A 23,686-nucleotide genomic window follows, 5' to 3' on the forward strand; every position below is an offset into this window, starting at 1 on the left:
GTAGGAGCGGACTTGATATTGGGGGGGACACATTTGCCAATATGAACCCAAGCCCACTCTAAAACAAAATTATTATTATAAGGTGATTTAACAACCTAAACATGTTACTCCACGTTACATTTACTGTTGTTAGAAAAAATTATGCATGCAATGTCTGAATAATATACATACGACAAAAATAATCAGTTATCACCTAATATTTAAAATAATATAACAGATTTGTTTATTATTATTATTATTATTATTATTATGTCAATTCTGTTGTATATTTACATTTTCTCCTGCTCTTTTTTTTTTTACTGAGAGCTCTTCTTAAGATGGTGTCCTTTTTTGTAAAAGAATGTAACTTTAAGTTTCATAGAGATTTTTATAAACATCAGGACATGTGGTCTTACTGTGAACTAATGAACAGAAGTCACGTTACAGCAGTGTTTATCAATCCTGTTCTTACATATTCTACTGCATATTAACACTGTTCTGCATATTCTACAGCTTCCTCTGTTTAAAGGCATTTAATAAAGTAAGTGGTGGTATGATGTGTCTAATACACTGCTGGATATACATAATGATTAATTTAGGCTCCATAGGGGGCTAAATTTGCACACTGTCTTGTTATTTATAATTTTTTGTCTGTATTGTGTTGTATTGTCTGTCTGCACTTTTGTACTGTTGCACTATTGTTCTGTCTACACTGTGTTTATGTGCACCATGGTCCCTGGAGGAACGTTGTTTCGTTTCACTGTGTACTCTGTATATAGCTGAAATGACAATAAAAAACACTTTGACTTTGACTTAAAAGTTTACAGTTTAAAAGTTTGACTTGAGTTTACAGGTAAACTCAGTAAATTACTGTTTATTAGCTGATCAGCTGGATCAGGTGGAAAATTTTTGGGGCAGTGATCGGGGTTAAGAAACTGCTTTAAACTACAAACACAAAGTACTGTACTAAATTCTGGCTATCCACTACATCTGGCTTCTAGATAACTAGTTAGCTAAATGAATATTCGTTCATTATAGCTCACAGTAAGTCCTGTAATCCTAAATTAATTGAAAATGAAACAGTGATTAGCTGATCAGGTACAGGGCAAGTTGAACATTACATATATAGTTTTTTTTTCTTTAACCTTGACTCCCAATCTAGCTCATTCCAAAGTTAAGCTAATTCACTAACACAGCTGCAGTTTATTAATCACAGTGTGTTTAATCTGTGGGCTAATTCAGAGACGTGTATTTTTAACCAGCTATCAGAAACATATCATCACAGTTGAAGTGGTTAGCCTATCGTTACCTTTCTTTTAGAAAAATCTCCGTATATCCAGATCTGTTTTAAAATCAGCTAAAGCTGCTGCGTCCCGATCTAAATCTCACAGCGAGGGGGAGGGGCTTCCAAACAGCAAACTGCCTCTGCTCCGCGCGCCGCAAAACCAGCAAGCTGATTGGCTGTTTCTACTGAGAGGCGGGACTTAATACCTGAACCGGCTTCGTGATTGGTCCGGTCTGTCTTCTCATTAATAGTACACCTGATCTGAGCGAAAAGATGTCATTTTTGGGGGGGACAAATCCACCTGTTTCTAATATTCCCCCCCGGTTCCTACGCCTATGGCCATGCCTGTCTCAGCTGGCCCGCATGAGGGCTGATTGAGCCGCCAGTTGAGACAGGCATATATACTCAGCCTCCGCCATCATTTGGGTGGACTTTGACTGGGGAGCTGAGGGCTGAGGCTGGACGGACTCGTATTTAGCCTTTAAAGTGAAACTAAGTAATTCTACAGACTCTAGAGCCCCATTGGGCGAGCTATGTTTGTTTAAGTTTATTCTGGGTGTGGTGGAGGGCATTGTCGAGCTAATAAAGGTATGATTTGAGTTAATTTACCGTGTCTGTGTTCTCTGTGTGCTTCCTCCTTCTGGGTCACAGTGGTCACGCCCCTAACCCCAGGGGCCTACCACAATATATATATATATATATATATATATATATATATACGTTTAGTGCGATGAATCCTGGGATAATTTATTGTCCATTAAAAAGAGTTGAATAAAAAGAGATGAATAAAAGCGCTCTTCTTCATTATTTCAGATATCATAATCACTTCAAATTAACCTCTGACCTTTATCATTCTCCCAGCGCTCAGCGAGTGGGGAAATATGGCTCTGAGTCTTTTCTAATAAGAGCTAATGGAGATGTAGCACACATACAGACAGCAGATATTCTCCAGGCATTAATCAATACAACGCTGTGACAGAACCCTAGTCAGAAACTCAGTCAGAACTGACAGGGAGTCTCCCGGGAATGCTGAACGCAGAGCAGCACCGGGACTGAATGATATATTCACTGGTATTAAGCTTATACTGATAAACACAGAATTTATTACACACCAACCAATCAACCATAGCATTGAAACTACTACCACGTAAAGTAACCAACACTGATGATCGGCTTCCAGTGGCACCTGTAGTCGGTCCTTAAAGTTGACATGTTGAAGCAGGATAAATTAACATGTATACAAATCTGTGAGGTGTGCAACCAGAGGGCAAAATACCTTGGACCATGTTTATTCAAATCTAAAACATGCGTACAGGGTTACCCCACTCCCCCACCTTGCTGGATCTGACCACCTCTGCCTGTTTCTTACCCCCACCTACACCCCCCTCTTGAGACAGATAAAACCACATCAGAAAACCATACAGACCTGGCCCGAGGGAGCCCTTACACAGTTACAGGCCTGCTTCTCTCATACTAATTGGGATCTATTTTTCAGCCATAATCTGCAGGAGTACACGGACACTGTACTCTGTTATATTAAATACTGCATTGACACTGTCACTATCTGCAAAAAGGTCAGGGTGTTTCCTAACCAGAAGCCCTGGATGACCAGCGAAGTCCAGTCCCTGTTAAAAAGCCGCAACATGGCCTTTAAATTAGGGGACAGGGCCGGGTACAGCGCAGCCAGAGCTGACCTGAGAAGAGGCATCAGGGAGGCCAAGGCAGCGTATAAAAGAAAGATAGAGGACCATTTCGCTGTGAACGACCCCAGAAGGATGTGGCAGGGTATAAACCATATTACAAACTATAGATGCAGAAATTCGGACAATGTCAGTTCTGATGCTTCACTGGCAGAGGAGCTAAACCGCTTCTTTGCCCGTTTTGAAGCAGACGGAACAAAAACAACTCCATATCCACCACCTTCTAGTACTAGCACGTTAACGCTTCAGGAACATGAAGTGAGACGTGTTTTGAAGGCGGTGAATCCCAGGAAGGCAGCAGGCCCCGACGGAGTACCTGGTAAAGTACTAAAAGTGTGTGCTGATCAATTGGCAGGGGTCTTCACCTGTATATTTAATCTGTCCCTGTCACAGGCCATTATTCCATCCTGCCTCAAATCTTCCACCATCATTCCAGTCCCAAAAAAGTCTGCAGTGGAGAGCATAAATGACTACAGGCCTGTTGCACTAACGCCAGTGATCATGAAGTGCTTCGAAAGATTGGTCTTCCAACATCTCAAAGTCTGTCTACCTCCCACTTTGGACCCCCACCAGTTTGCTTACAGGGCAAACCGCTCCACAGAAGATGCCATCAACATTGCACTTCATACAGCGCTGAGTCATTTGGAGCACAGGGGGAGTTACGTAAGAATGCTCTTCTTAGACTTCAGCTCAGCGTTCAATAACATTATTCCGGAGATTTTGGTACAGAAACTTAAAATTCTGGGCATCTCCACATCCATCTGCCAGTGGATACAGAACTTCCTCACAGACCGCCCACAGTCTGTGAAATTGGGTCCCCATCTTTCTTCCACTATCACACTTAGCACAGGCTCCCCTCAAGGTTGTGTACTGAGCCCTCTCCTGTTCACCCTCTACACCTATGACTGCTCCCCGATCCATCTCTCAAACACCATCATAAAGTTTGCAGATGACACCACTGTGGTTGGGCTCATCTCAGGGGTAGATGAGTCTGATTACAGAGATGAGATAGATCGGCTGACAGGGTGGTGCTCTGCAAACAACTTGCCACTGAACATTACAAAAACAAAAGAAATAATTCTGGACTTCAGAAAGGGCAGGGCTGATCCAGCCCCGCTTCACATAAATGGGGTCTGTGTGGAAAGGGTCAGTTCTATCAGGTTCCTGGGTGTGCAGATCACCGATAGCCTCTCCTGGTCTGCAAATACAAATATAGTGGTGAAGAAAGCTCTGCAGAGACTCCACTTCCTGAGGGTCTTAAAGAGGAACAAGCTGGAGGAGAAGCTGCTGGTGCTGTTCTATAGAGCTACCATTGAGAGCATCCTTGCATACGGCATCACGGCATGGTACGGGGGGTGCTCAGCAGCAGACAAAAGGGCGCTGCAGAGGGTGATCAGCACGGCCCAAAGGATCACTGGCTGTTCCCTGCCCAGCCTTGAGGATATTGCTACCTCTCGTTACATTAGCAGAGCTGACAGTATCACCAAGGATACATCCCACCCCAGCAACTATTTGTTTGACCTGCTACCCTCAGGCCGGCGGTACAGGTCACATAAAATTCGGACAAGTAGGCTCAGGGACAGTTTTTTCCCAAGAGCCATCACTGCACTGAACAATAAAAAAACAATGGCAAACAAAAACGTACAATTTTAAACCCCAGGAGTAATATAACGTGTGCAATATATTTGAAGTGCAATATTTTGTGGATAGATTGTACAGTGTATATCTTGTTTTTATTACATTTAATTTCTGTCTATTTTAAATTTGTTGCTTTTAACTTAAATTATTTTTCTGTTTAATTTATACAACAAAGGCATTTTGGAGAAGCAAATCCAATTTCATTGTAATGCAAATTATAATGACAATAAAGGCGATTCGATTCGATTCGATTCGAAACATCTTTGACAAGAACCAAACTGTTATGTTTTAGACTATTACTCAGTCAGAACATCTCCAGAATATCAGGCAGGTCTTGTGGGGTGTTCCCAGTATAAGGTGGTCAGTACCTACAGAAAAAGTGTCTGTATCATCTCAATCGTCTTCAGCGACAAATCCTAGTTCTGTTTGGTATCAGTTCTGCTGGTGTGATGAATAATGTGGGGTGCATCACATTTGACAGTCAGTCACCCCTAGTAGTAATACGAGGGACAGCTCAGAGATATGTGAAGAACATCCTACAGACACACGTGTTGGTGTTTCTCATGGCAGGATTTCCAACTGGCATTTTTCAGCAGGATAATGCTCACCCACGCACAGCAAGGTTTCCCAGAAATTCTCACTTCCTTGTTCTGTCCAATGACCCCATGTATCACTACTCCAGCATTTATGGGAGCAGCTGAGACAGCAGTGCAGGGTCTACATGCCTAGCTGCAACATCTGTGGAGAAATGACTAAAGGCCATATGGAACCTGTATTCGTCCAGGCTTAACAGTATTTCATCTTGTTTCCAGGTTAGAGGCTCCAACAAGGTACTAGAGCCTCCTTTTAATTGTACAGTTTCACCAATAAACATTGTCCTTTAAATTAAATACTGAATGTAATCACTTACAGTAGAAATATTATCCTTACATACACACATACTTAATAGAGTCATCTAATATCATCATCATATAAAATCATTACATTCCCAGTATCAGTGTTTACTCTGTAGCCTTTTCAGAACAGTATAGGCGAAACAGACTGCAGGCTAATACGCTTGACTTCAGAAGAAATAGAAACCTTAAGACGTGATGTATTTCTGTCCTATCGCCTACCCTTCACTTCGTCCATACTGTGTCAGCCTACTTTAGAGTGAGGTCTTCTGGAGCAGAAGAAATAGTACTTCAGAATTCATTGTCTCCCCAGAATTTCTCACACTCGAGCGAATCGCCGTGGAGAGAGAAAGATGGGGGAATGAACCATCTGCCATACGCGCTGTCATTTTTTTTTCTGTAATGGTTTGTGCGCTTCCAAAAAAACACCTTTTTTGTAGACCTCAGGCTCGCCAAGAATGCCCAGGCCAAGTTTACCTCAGGGGGTTTCTTTTAAACCCATGCCAGCCCACTTTATCAAATCCCCAATTGCTGCTAATTGGTCCAGTCGTGACATTCGGAACAGCAGAGGGCACACACTACACCGATAAATCAAAAGACTCCCGCCAGGATCCGTGGGAGCGCTACACTGATGACCTCACGCTGCTCTGGTCCATGATAAGGTCAGCGATGTAAACTTTATGTAAAGCTTTATGTAAACCTCTTAGCTTCCTCCTCTCATCTCACAGTTTTAGCTCCTTACATACACTCTTCTGTCCAAAATCCTTTCTAATCAATGTACCAATAGCCGACACAGATGTGCAAATGCAGATAAGCATAAAGCTATTGGCACCATGTCTAACACAGGTGTTGGCTAAAGGGGTATAAAGCTGCCAGTATTGAGCTGTGGAGCAGTGGAACTGTATTCTCTGGAATGATGGAGCTCCATTTAATACTTCTGGATGGGTTAAATCACTGAATACAATTAAATCCTCATAGCAATGCTCCAAAATCTATCAGGGAAGACATAATTAGCATGTGTCTCATTACTTTTATCCATTTATTAATGAAGGATGTATTAGTAAGTATGGTTAGCAAGTAAAATTGCATACAGTATACCACATTAGCTAATGGTTAGCTCTTTAATTCATGTTTACTCCACTAGCTCACAGTTAGCTAGTTATTTAGCTTATACAATTTAGTGCACTAGCCTTTAATTTGCTTATATTTAATTAGTTTAATTAGTGTTTTCAACACAGTAGCTTATAGTTTCCTCTATTTCTCTTAAATGATATCAGAGCAGGTAATGTCTTGACACCTAATTTACTAACAGATACAGACTGACATTGTTATCATTGTCCTAGGCTATCAATGCTAGCGATATCAGTTGATAACACATTGTACAGTATTTTGCACACACAAAATACAGCATGGAAACATTTCCACAGATAGAAGTGGGACAGTACTGTGTGTAGGACACATTTAATGAGACTAATAGATAAAAGTGTTAATAAACTGTATAATACTACTGCTTTTATTCGAACCCAGAGTTTGGTGAGGCACTCCCGACTGTCCTACTATGAAATAAGACCTGTAGGAGTGCTCCAGTTAAAATGTTGTACTTGGAAATTCTGGCAAACAAAGAGCTAGATTGGTATGGATTTTTTTTTTACTCAGGTTATATTTGGCTGATATTAAAGTTTGTTTGATAATCTAAAAAATGTAAGTATTACAAAAGTGCAAAAAAAATAAAAAATCTGTAAGGGGGAAAATACTTTTTCACACCACTATATGTTTAAAACAGTTTTCCCTGCATCTCTGCTGTAGCAGTAACTCCTCATTCTGAGCATGTTCTGAGTTTAGAGGACGCGACTGGGGACAGATATATTCTGTTCTTTAGCGGATGGGTATATAAACACTGAGGCTGTCTGTACTGCTGTTAGGATGAAGTATTAAAGCTGTATTGTTGCTGTGCTGTAATTCCCTTATCTCTGCTCACTGTATCATCCTCTGAATTTTGCTGTTTGATGCGGGTGGTGCACTATTGACTCTGCCTGTGTCTGAACTAACCCGGCTTTCTCCAAATCACAGATCAACCTCAGCTCCGGGAGAGGCTTGGCACAAACCGGCTGGCTTATTTCAGCTTTGTCTTGCTTATGTAGAGATCATAGCGATATTGTTTGAGACATGCTTAATCTAATGTACAAAAGCATTAAACAACTTTTAAACTCTACAGACTGGCGCAATCTAAGCTGCTAAATCAAGTTAGCCACTTGAATGAGAAACCTGAACTGCTACAGATTAGAACTGTAAAGTCTTTAGCGATGAAGCCAGGTTCAGTTTGGTACATAACGAAAGTCTGGTTAAAGTATAGGGGTCTCATGGTGAGAGCTTCAATCCTGCCTTTGCTGTGGAGCGACACACTGCCCCAACTGCTGTTGTGATGATCTGGGGAGGATTGCATGCGACTGTCAGTCACCCCTAGTAGTGATACAAGGACACTAACTGCCCAGTGATATGTGCAGGACATCCTGCCGCAAGGATTGCTCAGGAATGTCTCCACCAGGTGCCAATACTTCCTTGTTCTGCTCGATCTCAAGATTTATCATCAATCTATCATTTATGGGAGCAGCTGGGATGGCAGCTTCAGCTTCAACCTACAAGTGTAGGGCAGGATCTACAGGTCCAGCTGCAACATCTGTGGGTAAATGTGCTGCAGGATGTCATATTGAACCTGTATACCTCCATATCTAACCGTATCTCATCCTATATCTAGGCTAGAGGCTTCAACAGGGAACTAGAGCTTCCTTTCAATTGTTCAGTTTTCCCTAATACAGGCTACGCTAGTGAAACGGTTGTGTGTGTGTGTGTGTGTGTGTGTGAAAGTGTGTGTAGCTGCTCAGTTCTGACACTTGTCTCTGAGTGATGTGGTTGTTATTAAATCTGTGTGAAATGGAGCTGCGGGATGTGATTTCCAATCTGCTCAGTAATGTAGAGGGACTGGTACGCCACAGCGGGCACATCCTCACCCACACTAACCCTGAGCGCTGGTTCCCCTGGCTTTACCAGGCTTTGGATTCAATTTTGTCTGTCTCTGACCTGTGGTAGTTTGTGTTTATCTGCAGTTCCTGAGTTTTCCTTTTTCAGGGGTTTGGATGAAGCTCAGTCACCATCAGCCTTCTGTAAACATCGGCTCTTCTCTGTCTGATTGAGATGAATGGAGTCTGGACTCTATGAGTTCATCCATAGATTCCTCTGGGATTAATTTCAGCAAAGGTGGCAGGCCCACATGGCTATAGCTAGAAAACATTATGGCTAGAAAACACTGTAGCAATCTGGCAACCCTAAGAAGTGCTAGTTTGTTTTTACTCTCTATTTGGATAAATTAAAAGAATTAAAGCAGTCAGCATCACTTATCACACTTATCTTTCGACCTGAAAGATACAAGCTGTACAGGTCTAGAATAGTAATGTTAGCTGAGCTAAATTAGCCTTAGCATTCTGGTTTACTGTGGTCTCAATATGACATTAAGTCAATGTAGTACAATGTAGTTTATACTGAACAATTCGAAATGTAAGTAATTTAAGTAATTGTGTGCATTGTTGGTAATGTATGTGCTGGAATGTTAAACATGTTTCAAAACTGTTTTGATGAGTGAATGATAAGTAAATTATAAGTGGAGGACTGGTCAGTAAGAGAGCTTGCTTGGTTGCTTCTGCCTGGATACTGTGAGGGGAAATCCTGATTGGATCATTTACATTTCAAGACATTTTCCATTTTCTATCCAACTAAAACTTTAACAGTAAAATGAGCACATTACTACAGCACTCAAAAAAAGCTAAATACAGCATAATTCTGAAATTAACAGAAAATGAAAATTTTCACTATTTTTTTTTTATTGACTAAGAAGCTCTGTAGGTTGCTTTCTGATTATTTTCCAGTCTTAGCTCTTCCAAAATCTTATTTAATAAAAAAACTGCATGTCTGATCCTGCTGGCGTGTTCTGGCCATTTACAAGGTTAAGCGAGGTTCTCTCGGCTGAGTTCTTTGGGATGAGATATTGTATTTAATGAAGCAGAAGGAGCTGCAGAGTCAAGCGGCTCGGTTAGACACCTATCTGCAGCGAATGCTGCGTAATTAATCACACCTTATCAATAATAAATGCACCACTGTTTAAACACACTCAGACGATGGATGTCCTTGCCACCTTTGAGGAGCTCTGTCAGACTTCACACTGCTGTAAATATTTGATGCTGTATTTCTGTATTGTGTCTGCTGGTGTGCTTTTTTTCTAAAGATGCTTGCAGTGACTTGAGTGAGAGCGTGTTGGATGTTCAACGCCTGTGAACAGTTTCACTAGCTTTATTACCAGTATAAACTCAGAACTTTATCATCAAAATGTACAGCTCTGAAAAAAATGAAGAGACCACTTCAGTTTCTGAATCAGTTTCTCTGATTTTGCTATTTATAGGTTTATGTTTGAGTAAAATGAACATTGTTGTTTAATTCAATAAACTACAGACAACATTCTCCAAAATTCCAAATAAAAATATTGTCATTTAGAGCATTTATTTGCAGAAAAATATAAACGTCTGAAATAACAAAAAAGATGCAGAGCTTTCAGACCTCAAATAATGCAAAGAAAACAAATTCATATTTTAAAAGTTTGTTTTAAAAGTTTTTCAATTACAGTTTTCATGCATCTTGGAATGTTCTCCTCCACCAGTCTTACACACTTCTTTTGGATAACTTTATGCCACTCCTGGTATAAAAATTCAAGCAGTTCAGCTTGTTTTGATGGCTTGTAATCATCCATCTTCCTCTTTAATTTATTCCTGAAGTTTTCAATTTGATAAAATCAAACAAACTTATCATTATAAAGTGGTCTCTTTGTTTTTTTTTCCAGAGCTGTATAGCTGTATATGCACCCAGAGGAAAATGTGGGATTGTAATGCTATTGAGAAGAAAGACTAAATGGTAATACATTTAGACTGATATGGGTAATATTAATTGAGCTACACACACAGAAGTAGTGTGTAATGCATGTGTAATGCTGCAACATGCCAAATGAATCAGCATGGAGTTGTAGAGGTTCCTAATGGAGTCCTGTGAAAATCCATCCCAGCACCAATATTTTTAAACAGTTCCTGCAGATTGTGAGGTAGGGGTGGATAGCACGTCCAATAGCATTCCATGCAGTTCGAATCAGGCATAGATCTGGAGATGCTGGACACAGTATAGTGAACAGCAGTATGTGAACAAGCATTGATCAAAAAAAGGTAGGACCACTGGTTGTAGGAACTTGTTCTTGTAAAGTTGGGCTGTAAAGTTTACTTCTACAGTGTTATACTGTAATTATGAGGCTACTTTAGCTAAAAAATAATGCAAACTAATGACCATGGTGCTAACTGCCTGGCTTAATCATAACATACTCTACTGCATGAATGGAAAGTTCAGCCTCAGGGTTGGCCATTGCTACTATTTTTAGCCAGTCCTACATTCAGACGTCTACACTTGTGGTTTAATTGGGGTAAACTGTGTCAGCCAGTTTTCTGGACAGGGATTATAACTAGTCCTAGACTATATTTTCCTTTTAATGGAAAATCTGCATTTAAAATGCTGTGTAGTCCGTGATTGATTGTATTATAAAAATCCATTGTATCGCTTTAATTCTGCCGTGGTTCGGCAGTTCTGATAGAAACTCCGGTCAGTGGGGAAAGTCTGAGATATGAAGAGTTTTTAGTTTGTAGTTAGTGCACAGCTCCTGAGGCTTTAGAGAAGCTCCAGGGTCGCCCTGTGACAAGTCAGAACAGATGTTGGACACATCTGGATGCTGTAGTCCCGGCGGAGATGGCACGGGACTGGGGCCGGTCGGCTGAGACAAGTAGAGTCAGTCAGAGACAGAGAAAATAGAGTTTAGTGATGGGAGAGTTATCTGCTCCAGAGTTCTGCGTCGTTTCCACTGTGTAATGCTTCATTATCCCAGATTTCTTCAGAGAGGTTGAGCTGCTTCTGGACATGGTGAAAAGAAGGCTTCTGTTCTGTACAGTAAAGTTGTAAGAGCTTGTTATTGATAAATGTTAATAAAGTAATCTGTGGTTCAAGTGGTTCTATCAGATGTTGTTAAATGATGGTTCTTGATGCAGTGTGTCTGAGGGACCGGAGATCACAGGTGCTTAGCTTAGGCTTGCGCTCTTACTCTTTACACACTGAAATTCCTCCTGATTTCTTAAATGGTTTAATTATAATATGTGCTGTAGAGGGAGTATACTGCTTTTGTACCAAATCATAAAAACTGGTGAAAGTTGGACCAGATGTATTTTTAAATGAAACATGAAGTTAATCACATTTACCTTTTAACAAACGCAAAAACTCATGTAATGCATTTCTCATTATGAAGTAAACAACTTTATATAAGGCACAAATGCCACTTTGTGATTTCATGTAGGGTGGATTTAGTACAACCCAATGGGTTGTCTGGGTGAAGACAATGTTTTTACCACAATTAGTAAGCATTGGACGAGGGCAATGACAAACAGTGTTTAAATCATATACAACATGTAGGCATCAAATTTACATTTTAAGTATAGGTGGTGCTATAGAGCCACTGTTAAACCTCAATACAGAATTTTGATGTCAGACCAAAGGATGTCCTTGAACTCATGCATGTTTCAAGTTTCATGAGTTTAATCCATTCTAACCTCCTCAAAACACATCTCACCACCAAGATGTGTTCACTTCCTGTTTTGATGTGGCATCTCCAACAAATCAACTGTCCGCCACCTTCATTCAAGGTAGTGACTATTCCATCACATATGTTTGAAGATTATTGCTGCCAAATAGGGGTGTGCCATATCGTATCATACACGTTAATATTGTTAAAAATTTTAAATATCGTGAACGATATTATGCCCAACAATATTGTGCCATATCACCTATCCCATTTTCCATTATATATCTACTAGAGACAGATTATATATATCCAGTATTATTTTACTTTAATCCTGGATATATGGAGATATTTGGAGTGCATTATTAGCATTAATATAAGTATCATGACATTCTGGATCATTGACTTCTGTTAGAAATCAGGTAAAATTATTGTATTTTTTAATATCTCACTTAGGGTGTGCAATATTGAATTGTATGTAATAATAAAGTATTTTTTATTTTCTTGCAGTGTATAGTGTATGTTTTGTCATATCGCCAAGAGTATCTTTATCGCAAATATACCATGAACTATCGTGATATTATTTTAGGGCCATATCGCCCACCCCTACAGCCAAATACCAAGAGAATTTCACAAGTTCAAAGGGGGTGCTGTAGCATGAATGACCCCGCCCTGTGACCCAGACTTCTGATGCTGCTACATACATAATAAAACATTTCATTTTAGTTTACCTACCAGTTTATGTATAACAAAAATAAAACATAAAGACATACTGCATTATTTAGGTCCCTCTGTTCTATTTAAAATTAATACTTTCATTCAGGCTTTTATTTTTAATTATTGATTAACTGATTCTCTCTCCCTCTCTCTCTGTGTAGTGTGTAGGCAGGTACCACTATGCTGGCAGGTAACTCTGTGTGGGCTGTTTGTGTTTATGGTGAGATAAGAGATTATATAATCCCGTTTGACCCACAGTTCCTGTTTATATTCTGATATTTTGAAAGAGATAATGGCCGTGGAGCTTCTAACTGGTTTCCATGGTGACGTGTTTAATGTAGCAGTTAGTAATGTGGACTGGGAATGAGGCATGTGTCCTATATGTGAGTGGCAGTGGTGGTGGTGATGTAACTGCATGCTGATCTAGCTACTCTTTCCTGGGCCTGAATTCATCATTAACTTGCCTAAACTCTACTATGTCCAAAGGTATTCAGACAGGCCTTCAGGTTTAATGGCTGATATTGGCTGAATTAGGCTGTTCAGCTTGTATGTAAATGTCCTTACTGAACATGCTCTCACTTAGGTTTGGCTAAATGCAGGAGAATTTCCTCACAGCAGAGTGAAAGGATTCATTTATTTTGGAAAAATTTAGGTCCTGCTCTACACCTAAAGGTTGCTAAAACAGCAGTCCCAGCTTCTCCCATAACTTCTAGATTGTTGATAAATAAGTAAAACATACTCTGGATGCTAATCTACACGGATTTCTCTCCTGATAACTATTTATTTGGGTGAGTAAAGCGCTTCTGTTTATTTACAGTAAGCTTAGATTACCGAATTTAGCATTATGTATACATATATTTACAGTATATATATATACAGGGTTTGGATAATGAAACTGAAACACCTGTCATTTTAGTGTGGGAGGTTTCATGGCTAAATTGGAGCAGCCTGGTGGCCAATCTTCATTAATTGCACATTGCAGCAGTAAGAGCAGAGTGTGAAGGTTCAATTAGGGTAAGAGCACAATTTTGCTCAAAATATTGCAATGCACACAACATTATGGGTGACACAGTTCAAAAGAGGACAAATTGTTGGTGCACGTCTTGCTGGAGCATCTGTGACCAAGACATCAAGTCTTTGTGATGCATCAAGAGCCACGGTATCCAGGGTAATGCCAGCATACCACCAAGAAGGACCAACCACATCCAACAGGATTAACTGTGGAAAGGGATGTTCGGGTGCTAACCCGGATTGAATTATCGGGTAATGCTAATGCCACTCCAGCCCTGGTTCTGGAGAACTAAACTGAAAACCCTGTATAACGCTGTGCTTCAGCAAAGTGACTTAATTACTACTGTTCCTTACAACCTGACTGGTAAAATTCATACGTAAGACACACCAGATTAAAAGGCGCACTATCAATTTTAGCCTTATAGTGCTAAAAATAATCTATACCTGGATTTGTTGTTAAAGATGATATTTTTGTAGCAGTCCAGGTTTCTTGTTTATGACACCACTGCAAGCAGAAATTAAGGTGGAGGGTTTATAACCCATCTATACATCTAGGGTTGCAGCGGTAACCGGTTTCACGGTATACCATGGTATTAAAATGCACGGTTATCATACCGTGTGTGTTTGCTTATTACCGGTAAAACGCAAGCCAGCGGAGAAACTCACCCGCGCATGCGCAACTCTGCTCCGCTTCAGCTGCTCAGCACACAGCGGTGAGAACAGCAGAAAGTGCATCAGAATAAACAAATCTCCGTCCGCCTAAAAAAAGGCTAAACTAAAATCAGCAGTGTGGGACTATTTCAGAGACCCGCCGAACGCACTCGAGGATGGTTATCCGATTTATAATCAATGTGGCCGTAAAGTCACAGCTAAAGGTGGACATACGTCAAACCTGTTCCCCCATCTCCAAGAACACCACCCCGCCGTGCAGCGCAAAGTATGTGTTTAGTTTATAATTTTAATCTGAACATAAATAAAACCTCTTTGTAGTCGTGCACAACCCATGCGGTAAGCGCCCGCAAAAGCGCCGAGTTATCCGAAATTTGGGCACGCAGGTACAGGCGTGAAGTGCGTGCTACGATGGATTCACGTGTCCGTGTAAAGGTGCTCGCCGGACTGGATGTGAAAGACGCCATTCATTTACATGCGTTAATTTTCAAATTCTGACGTGCCTGTTTTTCATGTGTTAAAACCAGACTCAGAAATAAATCCCCTCTATCTGGTTATATACCAACTTGGCAGTAAAACGGACGTTTACAACAGTTGTTGATCAGACACTGACCCAGGCTCAGTTTATCAGATATTAAATAATTTAAACTTAAATAATTGTACTGAATAGTTTAAACACAGGATCTTTACTTCTTAGAGGACATGTAATGTGTGACACGTGTGTGTGTGTGTGTGTGTGTGTGTGTGTGTGTGTGTGTATATATATATATATATATATATATATATATATATATATATATATATATATAATTATATACACCCTTAATGACCTTAAGAGTAGTGGAAAAATCTGGTTTCCTTCACCTAATGGTGTACAGTTTATTTTTTTTAAGGAGACATTATCTATATAATTGTTCCAGGTTTCTACAATAAATAGTTAATTGAACAAAAAACCTTTGTTGTAATTTCTTTAAGGGTCAGTTTAATAATATATGTAACAAACTGTGATACCGTGATAACCGTGATACCGCGGTATTTTCTGAGACGGTTATCATACCGTGAAAATCTCATACCGTTGCAACCCTATATACATCTATATGGTGGGCCATTTGTCGAAACAACCATTCTGCTTCTCTCAGTCCAATGATGCCCCCCCTCTTAAAGTCTGACCAGTGGGCAAAAGTCCTGGAAGTACATTATTCAAAAGTAGTCTCTAAGTATATTTTTATAGGGCAGGGCAGCACTTTTATGTCCTCTTTGGTAAGACCCAGCACCATCAGAGCATACTTGTAATCATTTGCATATCTGCCTGAAACAGATACCTAGTTTTGCAGCAATTCAGGGTGCGTTGTTTATTTTATCGAAGAGTAAATATACTGCATTCTTGCATGCAAATATGGTTCATATGCCTTATATCTCACCGCACAGTTTGTGTGTGTGTGTGTGTCAGCAGGTGGGAGGCTTTAGAAACAAATTGAAACCGTGTTGAGTAAACACTCTGAGTAGATGCATCAGTCTGTGTCTGACTGTGGCTCATTTCCTGTGCAATAATGCCAGGACAGAGGGGACGAGGGGATGAGCTTTGTATAGCAGGACAGCTCTGACATATTCATCTGGGTCATCCTCATCATCATTATCATCATATCTGTAATAACGCTGCAAATTTTGTAGTCAGACTTCTGGCACTATATCCACTTCAGGCTGAGTTTAGCCCCACTGATTTAACCTACAGCAGCTTAGCCACACCCATTCAGCCTACAGTGGTTTAGCCACAGTCATTCAGCTTAGAGAAGTTTAACCCCACCCATTCAGCCTACAGCAGTTTAGCCCTACCCACTGAGACTTCAGCAGCTTAGTTCCACCCATTCAGATTCAGCCTACAGCAGTTTAATCCTACCCATTGACCTTGGAGAAGTTTAACCCACCCATTCAGTCTACAGCAGTTTAGCCCCACCCATTCAAATTCAGCCTACAGCAGTTAAGTCCCACCCATTCAGATTCAGCCTACAGCAGCTTAGTCCCACCCATTTAGATTCAGCCTACAGTAGCTTAGCCAAACCTACTCAGGTTACAATTTGGGCCACTTATTCAGACTAGAACAGTTTTAATAGCTGTATACCCCTCTAGCCTATGCCTGGAAATAGTCATGGTTACAATAGGTGCATGCAGTGGAGCAAAAAGGGGGATATGCAGCCTATGCAACACATAGGGGAACTGCACTAGAGGGGGCACCAAATCAAAGCCCCAAAACATTTCCTTTCAGGAGAAACAGCCAATCAGCTTGCTGGTTTTGCGGAGCGCGGTGGGCACAGCTGAGAATTTGACAACGTACAAGATACTACGTTTGCATACACCACAAACAGTATAAGAGTTTAAGATATATATGCTCCAGAGATTTTTTTCTTTTGCCAATAATGCCTTCTTTATTATAGGCAAGCTGTGTGTGTGAATGCATTCATTAGTGTGGTTGTTTGTGTTGTCATTCGTTTGTGTTGTCCACAAACATTTAGACATAAAGTGTACATATCAAGTGCTGTTATTGCTACAGTTCTCCTCAAGGTACTTCTGTTTTTATGTTAAATTTAAGAATAGTCATTTTAGCAAAATAATACAAATAATACATTGATTAGTAGGGGTGTAACGGTACATGTATTCTTTTTGAACCGCCACGGTATGGGGGTCATGCACGCTAAAATACACAGGTACAGGGAGTCTGTAGGAGACTTGTAGAACTAATGGAGTGTTGCACCCGTAAAGTGTAGCTGTAGCACTGTTGCTATTAGCAACTTGCTGCTGTCTTAGCCCATAGTCCGCCCTGAGAAGTTTAGCTCTGACTGGAAATTCACTCGTACTTTTTCTCTCTTTTGCGCTCATACTGTCTCTCTCTCGCTCACTCACTCGCATGCTCTCTCTTTTTTTCTCTCTCTCTCTCTGTCATATTATAATACAGCACAAATTGATCTAGTCTGCCAGACCTAAACCACACTACACTATCCCACCATAATATATATATAATTTTGATGATCTAATGCTGATGTTTCTTAAAAAGAACTCAAACTGAATGTATCTAGTAATATGTTTAGGAAAACATATGTGTGGTTTAAGCAGTTAAAATAATGTTGTTTTTGTTCTTGATAAAACACTACAATGAGGCTCATTGGTTGTTTGTTCTAACAAGATCCAAAAGATGGAGCCTCTCATGATGACAGTAAGAGAGAACCCTGGTTTCAAGCATTTAAGAAAAGAACTCGAGTACTGTTACAACATTTCATCCCAAAAATCAAAACATGATTATAATGAAGATTCATTGTTATTATGAAGTGAATAAAGGAAAGGCTATATATATAATGCCAAGCCTCTTTATTTTTTTCCACCAACCATACCGAAAACATACTAAAAACGTACTGAACCGCAGGGTTTATTACGAGGTGTGAACCGAGCCGTGAATTTTCTATACTGTTACACCCCCATTGATTAGTATTTTCTTAGAAGCCTCTCCATCCAACTGAAGTTAATCAATTATCTTGATAAAGGCAATTTCCTAACATCTTCTGAACGCTAATGGAGCCTCAGACTAAAAAGTTAGCGTGAGTTTAACGTTCTCCGCTGCTGCTAGCATGCTTACTCTGAGTAACTCAGAGTAAAAGTGCAGGCCTGGGGGCTGCCAGTGTTTCATGGTGGAACAAAGAGCTGCTACGTTACAACTCGGTCTCTGTCGCAGACTTTGAAGCTCAGAGCTGATGTCTGAAATAGCTTGCTTAGTTAGCCTTCACCGCGGGCCTGCTGGAAACTAGCGCTGTTATGCTAAGCAGCGGAGAGAGCAAGGGAATGGGAAAGTGAGGAAAATGAGGGAAGTGAGGCGGGAGGGAGGAAATGAGTCACAAAGGGAGATCTGTTGAAAGAGGGAGAATGCGAGAGAGGCATTAAAAGAGAGAGAGCAAAAAATAGAGAGCGAGCTCAAACCCTCCTCGCCCGACCTCTCGATAATGAGAGCTAAAAGTGGACCGAGGCTCCAGGCTGGTACCTGTACAGGCTGATTCATACCGGAACATTAAAGCACCTTATTAGTGCAGATCATCGCTGCCATATACAAGACAAACCCAGCGCTCGTTAGCGATAGCGGCAGTTTGCGACTGCAGCCATTAGAGACTATTAATAATAACAGAGCTTTAGTGCAACTTAACCATCAAAGTGTTTAAACGTGCGTCCCAATTACGCACTAATGCGTTATACTAACTACATACACACAGATCAAGCACAACATTATGACACCCATTATCCATATTTTATCAGCTACACTAATCATATAGGTCACTGTGTAGTTATATAAGTACAGTCTCTAGTCCTGTATCTGCTTCTTTGCACTTAGAAAATTATTTACATTTTTCCTTGTTCTTTAGTGCTCAAGACCCCACAGGATAGATCACCACAGAGCAGCTAATATTATTTGGGTGGTGGGTCATTATTCTCAGCACTGTAGTGACTCTGATTATCATGGTGGTGGTGTATGAGGTGTTAGTGTGTGTTTTGCTGGTATGAGTGGATCAGATACAGCAGTGCTGCTGGAGTTTTTAAACACCCCATTTCTCAATGCTGGACTTAGAGGCTAGTTCACCAGAAGCGTACTGTGCAGCATCCTGTGTGCACAATGTCTTGTGGCAGCATCCTGTGTCCTCTCATGAAGAACTAGAGCATCACCAACACAAACTGTGCAGCAACAGATTTAGAGCTTCTGTCTCTGACCTTACTTCTACAAGGTGGAGCAGCTAGAGGTAGGAGTGTCTAATAGAGTGGAGGACAGTGATGATTAAACAGTGTTTAAAAACTCCAGCAGCACTGCTGTATCTGATCCAGCACCACAGGACAGCAGCGTGTGGTTTTGCATTGTCTTGTTGCCTTAAGATCTCATTCACAGACATGTACTAACACACCCCCTTGTTTTTTTTGGATTGTTTAGATGTTCCTTTTTGTCTTTTGTCAGGTGCTCACTGTGTTCACTTCTTCTGAATAAGATTTGCAATACTGAGCTTTCTGACCACAATACACTGTGTCCACAAAGTCACTCACTGTGTCCTCGGGTTTGGTGTGAGTCACGTTGTGCAGCTGTATTGTTTTTAGTACATTTGTGTGTGTGTGTGTGTGTTGTTCAGTGAATCATCTCTCAGTCAGATCTGTAACACTGATGGTTTTAAGCACTGCAGTGGGTTTTAAGGCCACACTGAGGGACTGTAAATAGAGGCTTCAGGGCCTCATGCACACACACAGAGTGGTGCAGGGCTGTATCTGATTTAGTGTGTTGGGTCAGGGAGCGCTGGTGGATTAATGAAGCGAACTCTTATAGTATGGAAGTGCTGAAGGGTTTTACTGTGATTTACCCTCTCTATTTCTCTCTTTCTTTTTTATTTTTTATCTTTTATTGCAACCAAATTGAATACAGACTTGTATAATAGACAAATGCATCTTAAATAAATGACAACAATATTTTTTCTAATTTACCAACAAATGTCCTATTTGTGATTTCCTTATTAACAAAATTATTAAACCCCTTAGTCACATAAAACATTAGTACTTAGTACAACTCCCTTTGGCAGTAATAACATCCTTCAGACATGAAAAATAGCTTGACACAAGTTTCTTTCAGCGAACAACAGGTATCTTAGTCCATTCCTCATGAGCAAAGTCCTTCAGTTTTTTGATACATATAGGCTTGCATGTTGCAGCTGCCTTCTTCAAGTCCCACCAGAGATTTCCTATGGGATTTAATTTGTGCAACTGCAATGGCCACTCCAGAATCTTTCTGCTCTTCCTCCGCAACCAAGCCATGGTAGTACTGAAGGTATACTTGGAATGGTTCTCCTGTTGGAAGGTCTAACGTCTCCTAAGCTTTAGCTTTGTCACTGACTGCATGCCACTCCCATCCAAGATCTCTTGCTAATTAAATGAATTTATGGTATTTTCCACACATTGGAGATTCCCTGTACCTGAATTAGCGAAACAGCCCCAGGGCATGACTGACCCATCACCATGCTTCATAGTAGGCAAGGTGTTCTTCTTTGTATGAGCCTCATTTTTCTTCCTTCTGACATATTGCTGAGCTATAGGCACAACAAGTTCCAATTATGTCTCGTCACTCCAGAGAACGGTATCCCTAAACCTTGCTGGGTTTGTTCACATGTATTTTTGGCATATAAAGTCAGCTCTACTTATATTTTGGAGTCAGCAGGAGAGTGCGCCTGGGAGTTGTAGCATAGAGGCCTTTATCTCCCAGTGTGCGCCTTATTGTCTGAGCCTAGACCTAAGTACCTCTTTCTGACAAGTCCTGTCACAGTTCCTCAGCTGTCAGTCGGCGATTTTTTTCCAGCTTTTCCTCAGGTACTGGACAGCAGTCTCCGACAGCATCCTCCTCCTTTTTGCTACACCCCGGTAGCATTTCTACCTTTAGCTTTGAACTTAAGAATTATGCTTTGATAAATCTGAGAACCTGGCAGAACAAGGAGGTGTTGTAATTCAGAAACATCCCTGGGAAACCCTTGCTGTGTGTGGGTGAACATAGTCATGCTAAAAAATACCAGTTGCTCATATCACCCTCATATCACTATGGGTGATTGACTGTCGTATGTGATGCTCCCAAGATCACAAGATTGCAAGACACACTTGCAGTTGGGGCAGTGTGCTGTTTCACAGAAAAGGATTGAAGTGCTCACCACAAGACCTCCATACGTCCTGGATTTGTAACTAAAGACGTTAAAAGATTTCTTTTATTAATAACACCACTGCATACAGTGGTGATGTTGGCTGACTGACGGATGGCCTAGCTGGCAGGCACGTGTTCAAAATAACCAGCCTGCTTCTCTCAGTCCAATTAGGTATGCTTTGCTCTCTCTGTGATTTAATAACAGTTAATTAGGGAATGATTTAATAAATATGAATCAATTGTAGTTGTTTTATTTTGTTATTAATAAAGATTATTGTAATTGATTGTGTCCTGTAATAATGTGATCTTACAACCAGTCCTCTCTCTTCCTCTTTTTCAGATGTGGCGCGGGCGATAGAGCTACTGGAGAAGCTGCAGGAGTCAGGAGATGTTCCTGGCCACAAGCTCCAGTCCCTGAAGAAGGTTCTTCAGAGTGAGTTCTGCACGGCCATCAGAGAGGTCAGTTATCTCCACCCCCAAAAGTCAGAAATGAACATATTTAACCTGTAAAAACAGTATATTAGTGGGAATATCAGACTCTATACAGTACATTTGTAAATTTGAACACCAGCAGAGTTAAACTGAAGTCCAGATGGAAGCTTGTATAAGCCAAATAGTAGAGGCCATAGAACTGAGCCCTGAGGAACTCCATTACTGACATTGGTTTTAATAACTGCATAGTCTTTTGGTGAATCACTGAATGGTTGCATAGCTAATATAGATTCCAATACAAAGGCAGTTTTTAAACTGTTGTCATGTGGTTGCAATAGTGTTCCAGGTGTTTTCCATGGTGTAGCTAGCTGGATGTAATGGTGTAACTAGTCATAGCTAGGTGTCTGACATCTGATTGCTTTTCCTTTGTCCCATGTGCTGGCTATGATGTTGCTAGGTAGTTGCAAGGCAGTTGCTGTGGCATCAAAGGTAGTTGTAACATTATCTCAGGCACTATGGTATTTCTAGGTGGATGCTAAGTGGTTGCTATAGTATCCCAGAGGGTTGCTATAGGTGATAGGTTGTTGGAGTGGCATCTAAGTTGGCTACTGGGATGTTGCTAATGCTATGTTATCTCAGGTGGTTGACGTGGAGTTAATAGGGGGTTGGTGTCTAATCCCATGTGACGCATAACGGTTTGATTTTCCCCCACGGTATACCATATGAACCGGTATACTGACCAGCACTACGTTGCAGGGATGTTACCCAAACGTTTAAAACGTTAAATAATAACGAGGTGGGATGGTAATCAATTTCCGCATTTTTTGGACCCTAAACACCCTTGTGGCAGAATGCAATGTTCCAAAATATAGTACATTTATTCTCTGGACAGTAAAGACAGTTACTCCATCAAAAGCTGGACAAACTTTTTTTAAGACCGTTGAAAACTATGAATGAGCAGCTGTCCCAACACTTTTGTATTATTATGCTGTTAGTAAGGAGTTGTGTGTGTACTCTGCTGACACATCTGTGTCACTATTCTGCTGACCCAACACTGGAGAGGCTGTTTATTTGAGAGATAACAGGACACTCAACAAGAGATTTTGTTATTGTTGTGCCTGCTGTGTTTGTGTGTGTGTGTGTGTGTGTGTGTGAATATGCTGGAGATCAAAATATACTCACATTTTTGCTGCAGGCTCTTTTCTCTTGTTGATGTTCTCAGTAAGGCGTGGATCTTAATTCACACCTGTGTGTGTATAAATATGTGTGTGTATGTGTGTGTGTATATATGTGTGTGTGTGTATGTGTGTGTGTGTGTGTGTTGCAGTCTCATTTGGCTGTGACTTCTTATTTCATGCTCCAGTGAACACACACACTATCATATCACTTGTATTCCAATTACCAGCGGGTCACTGACAGCGTGCCAGCTTCACTTACAGACAGGGTGGGCAGTGTGGCACTACGTGGACAAAAGTATTGGGACACTTGCTCATTTGTTTCTTCTTAATTTGTTAATTACCTTATTTATTTTTTTCTGAAATCAAAGGTATAACAATATTTTATCATTTGTGTTTTTAAATAAATGTCTCTACTTTCCAGAAAAGACGTTTCACTAGATTGTGGGACATTGCATTCAGAAACAAGCCCATTAGTCATGTCAGGTCACCACCCCCAACTCCCCAACTCATCCCATCCAAAAATGTTGCATGGAGCTTAATTATTCCAGAGAACACAGTTCTAATGCTCCACAGCTCAATACTGGGGGCTTTATACCTCTCTAGACCACAGCTAGACCACAAAACAGACAGTAATATGCCATATGTTTGAATCATTTACATTCAACCATATGTTGAATGTAAATGATTCAAAATAGAACATGACCCTACACCTAACCCTAACCTTAACCCTTAATCAACCCTAAAATCTAACCCTACACCTAACCCTAATCATTTATCAATCCTAAAATCTAACCCTACACATTTCTTTCAAAAAGTGCTACTCTGTTTTATATTAGTTTTT

General features: G+C 40.6%; 1 protein-coding gene across 1 annotated transcript in view; it reads left to right on the forward strand.

Moving 5' to 3' along the window:
* lin7a (lin-7 homolog A (C. elegans)) overlaps positions 1 to 23,686 on the forward strand; it is a 70,818-nt gene that overhangs the window by 12,461 nt on the left and 34,671 nt on the right. The window contains exon 2 of the mRNA XM_049473910.1: positions 21,576 to 21,694. Coding sequence (XP_049329867.1) covers positions 21,576 to 21,694 — 119 coding nt within the window. The remainder of the gene's footprint in view (positions 1 to 21,575; positions 21,695 to 23,686) is intronic.

Source organism: Astyanax mexicanus, chromosome 2, assembly GCF_023375975.1.
Source record: "Astyanax mexicanus isolate ESR-SI-001 chromosome 2, AstMex3_surface, whole genome shotgun sequence".
NCBI lineage: Eukaryota > Metazoa > Chordata > Actinopteri > Characiformes > Acestrorhamphidae > Astyanax > Astyanax mexicanus.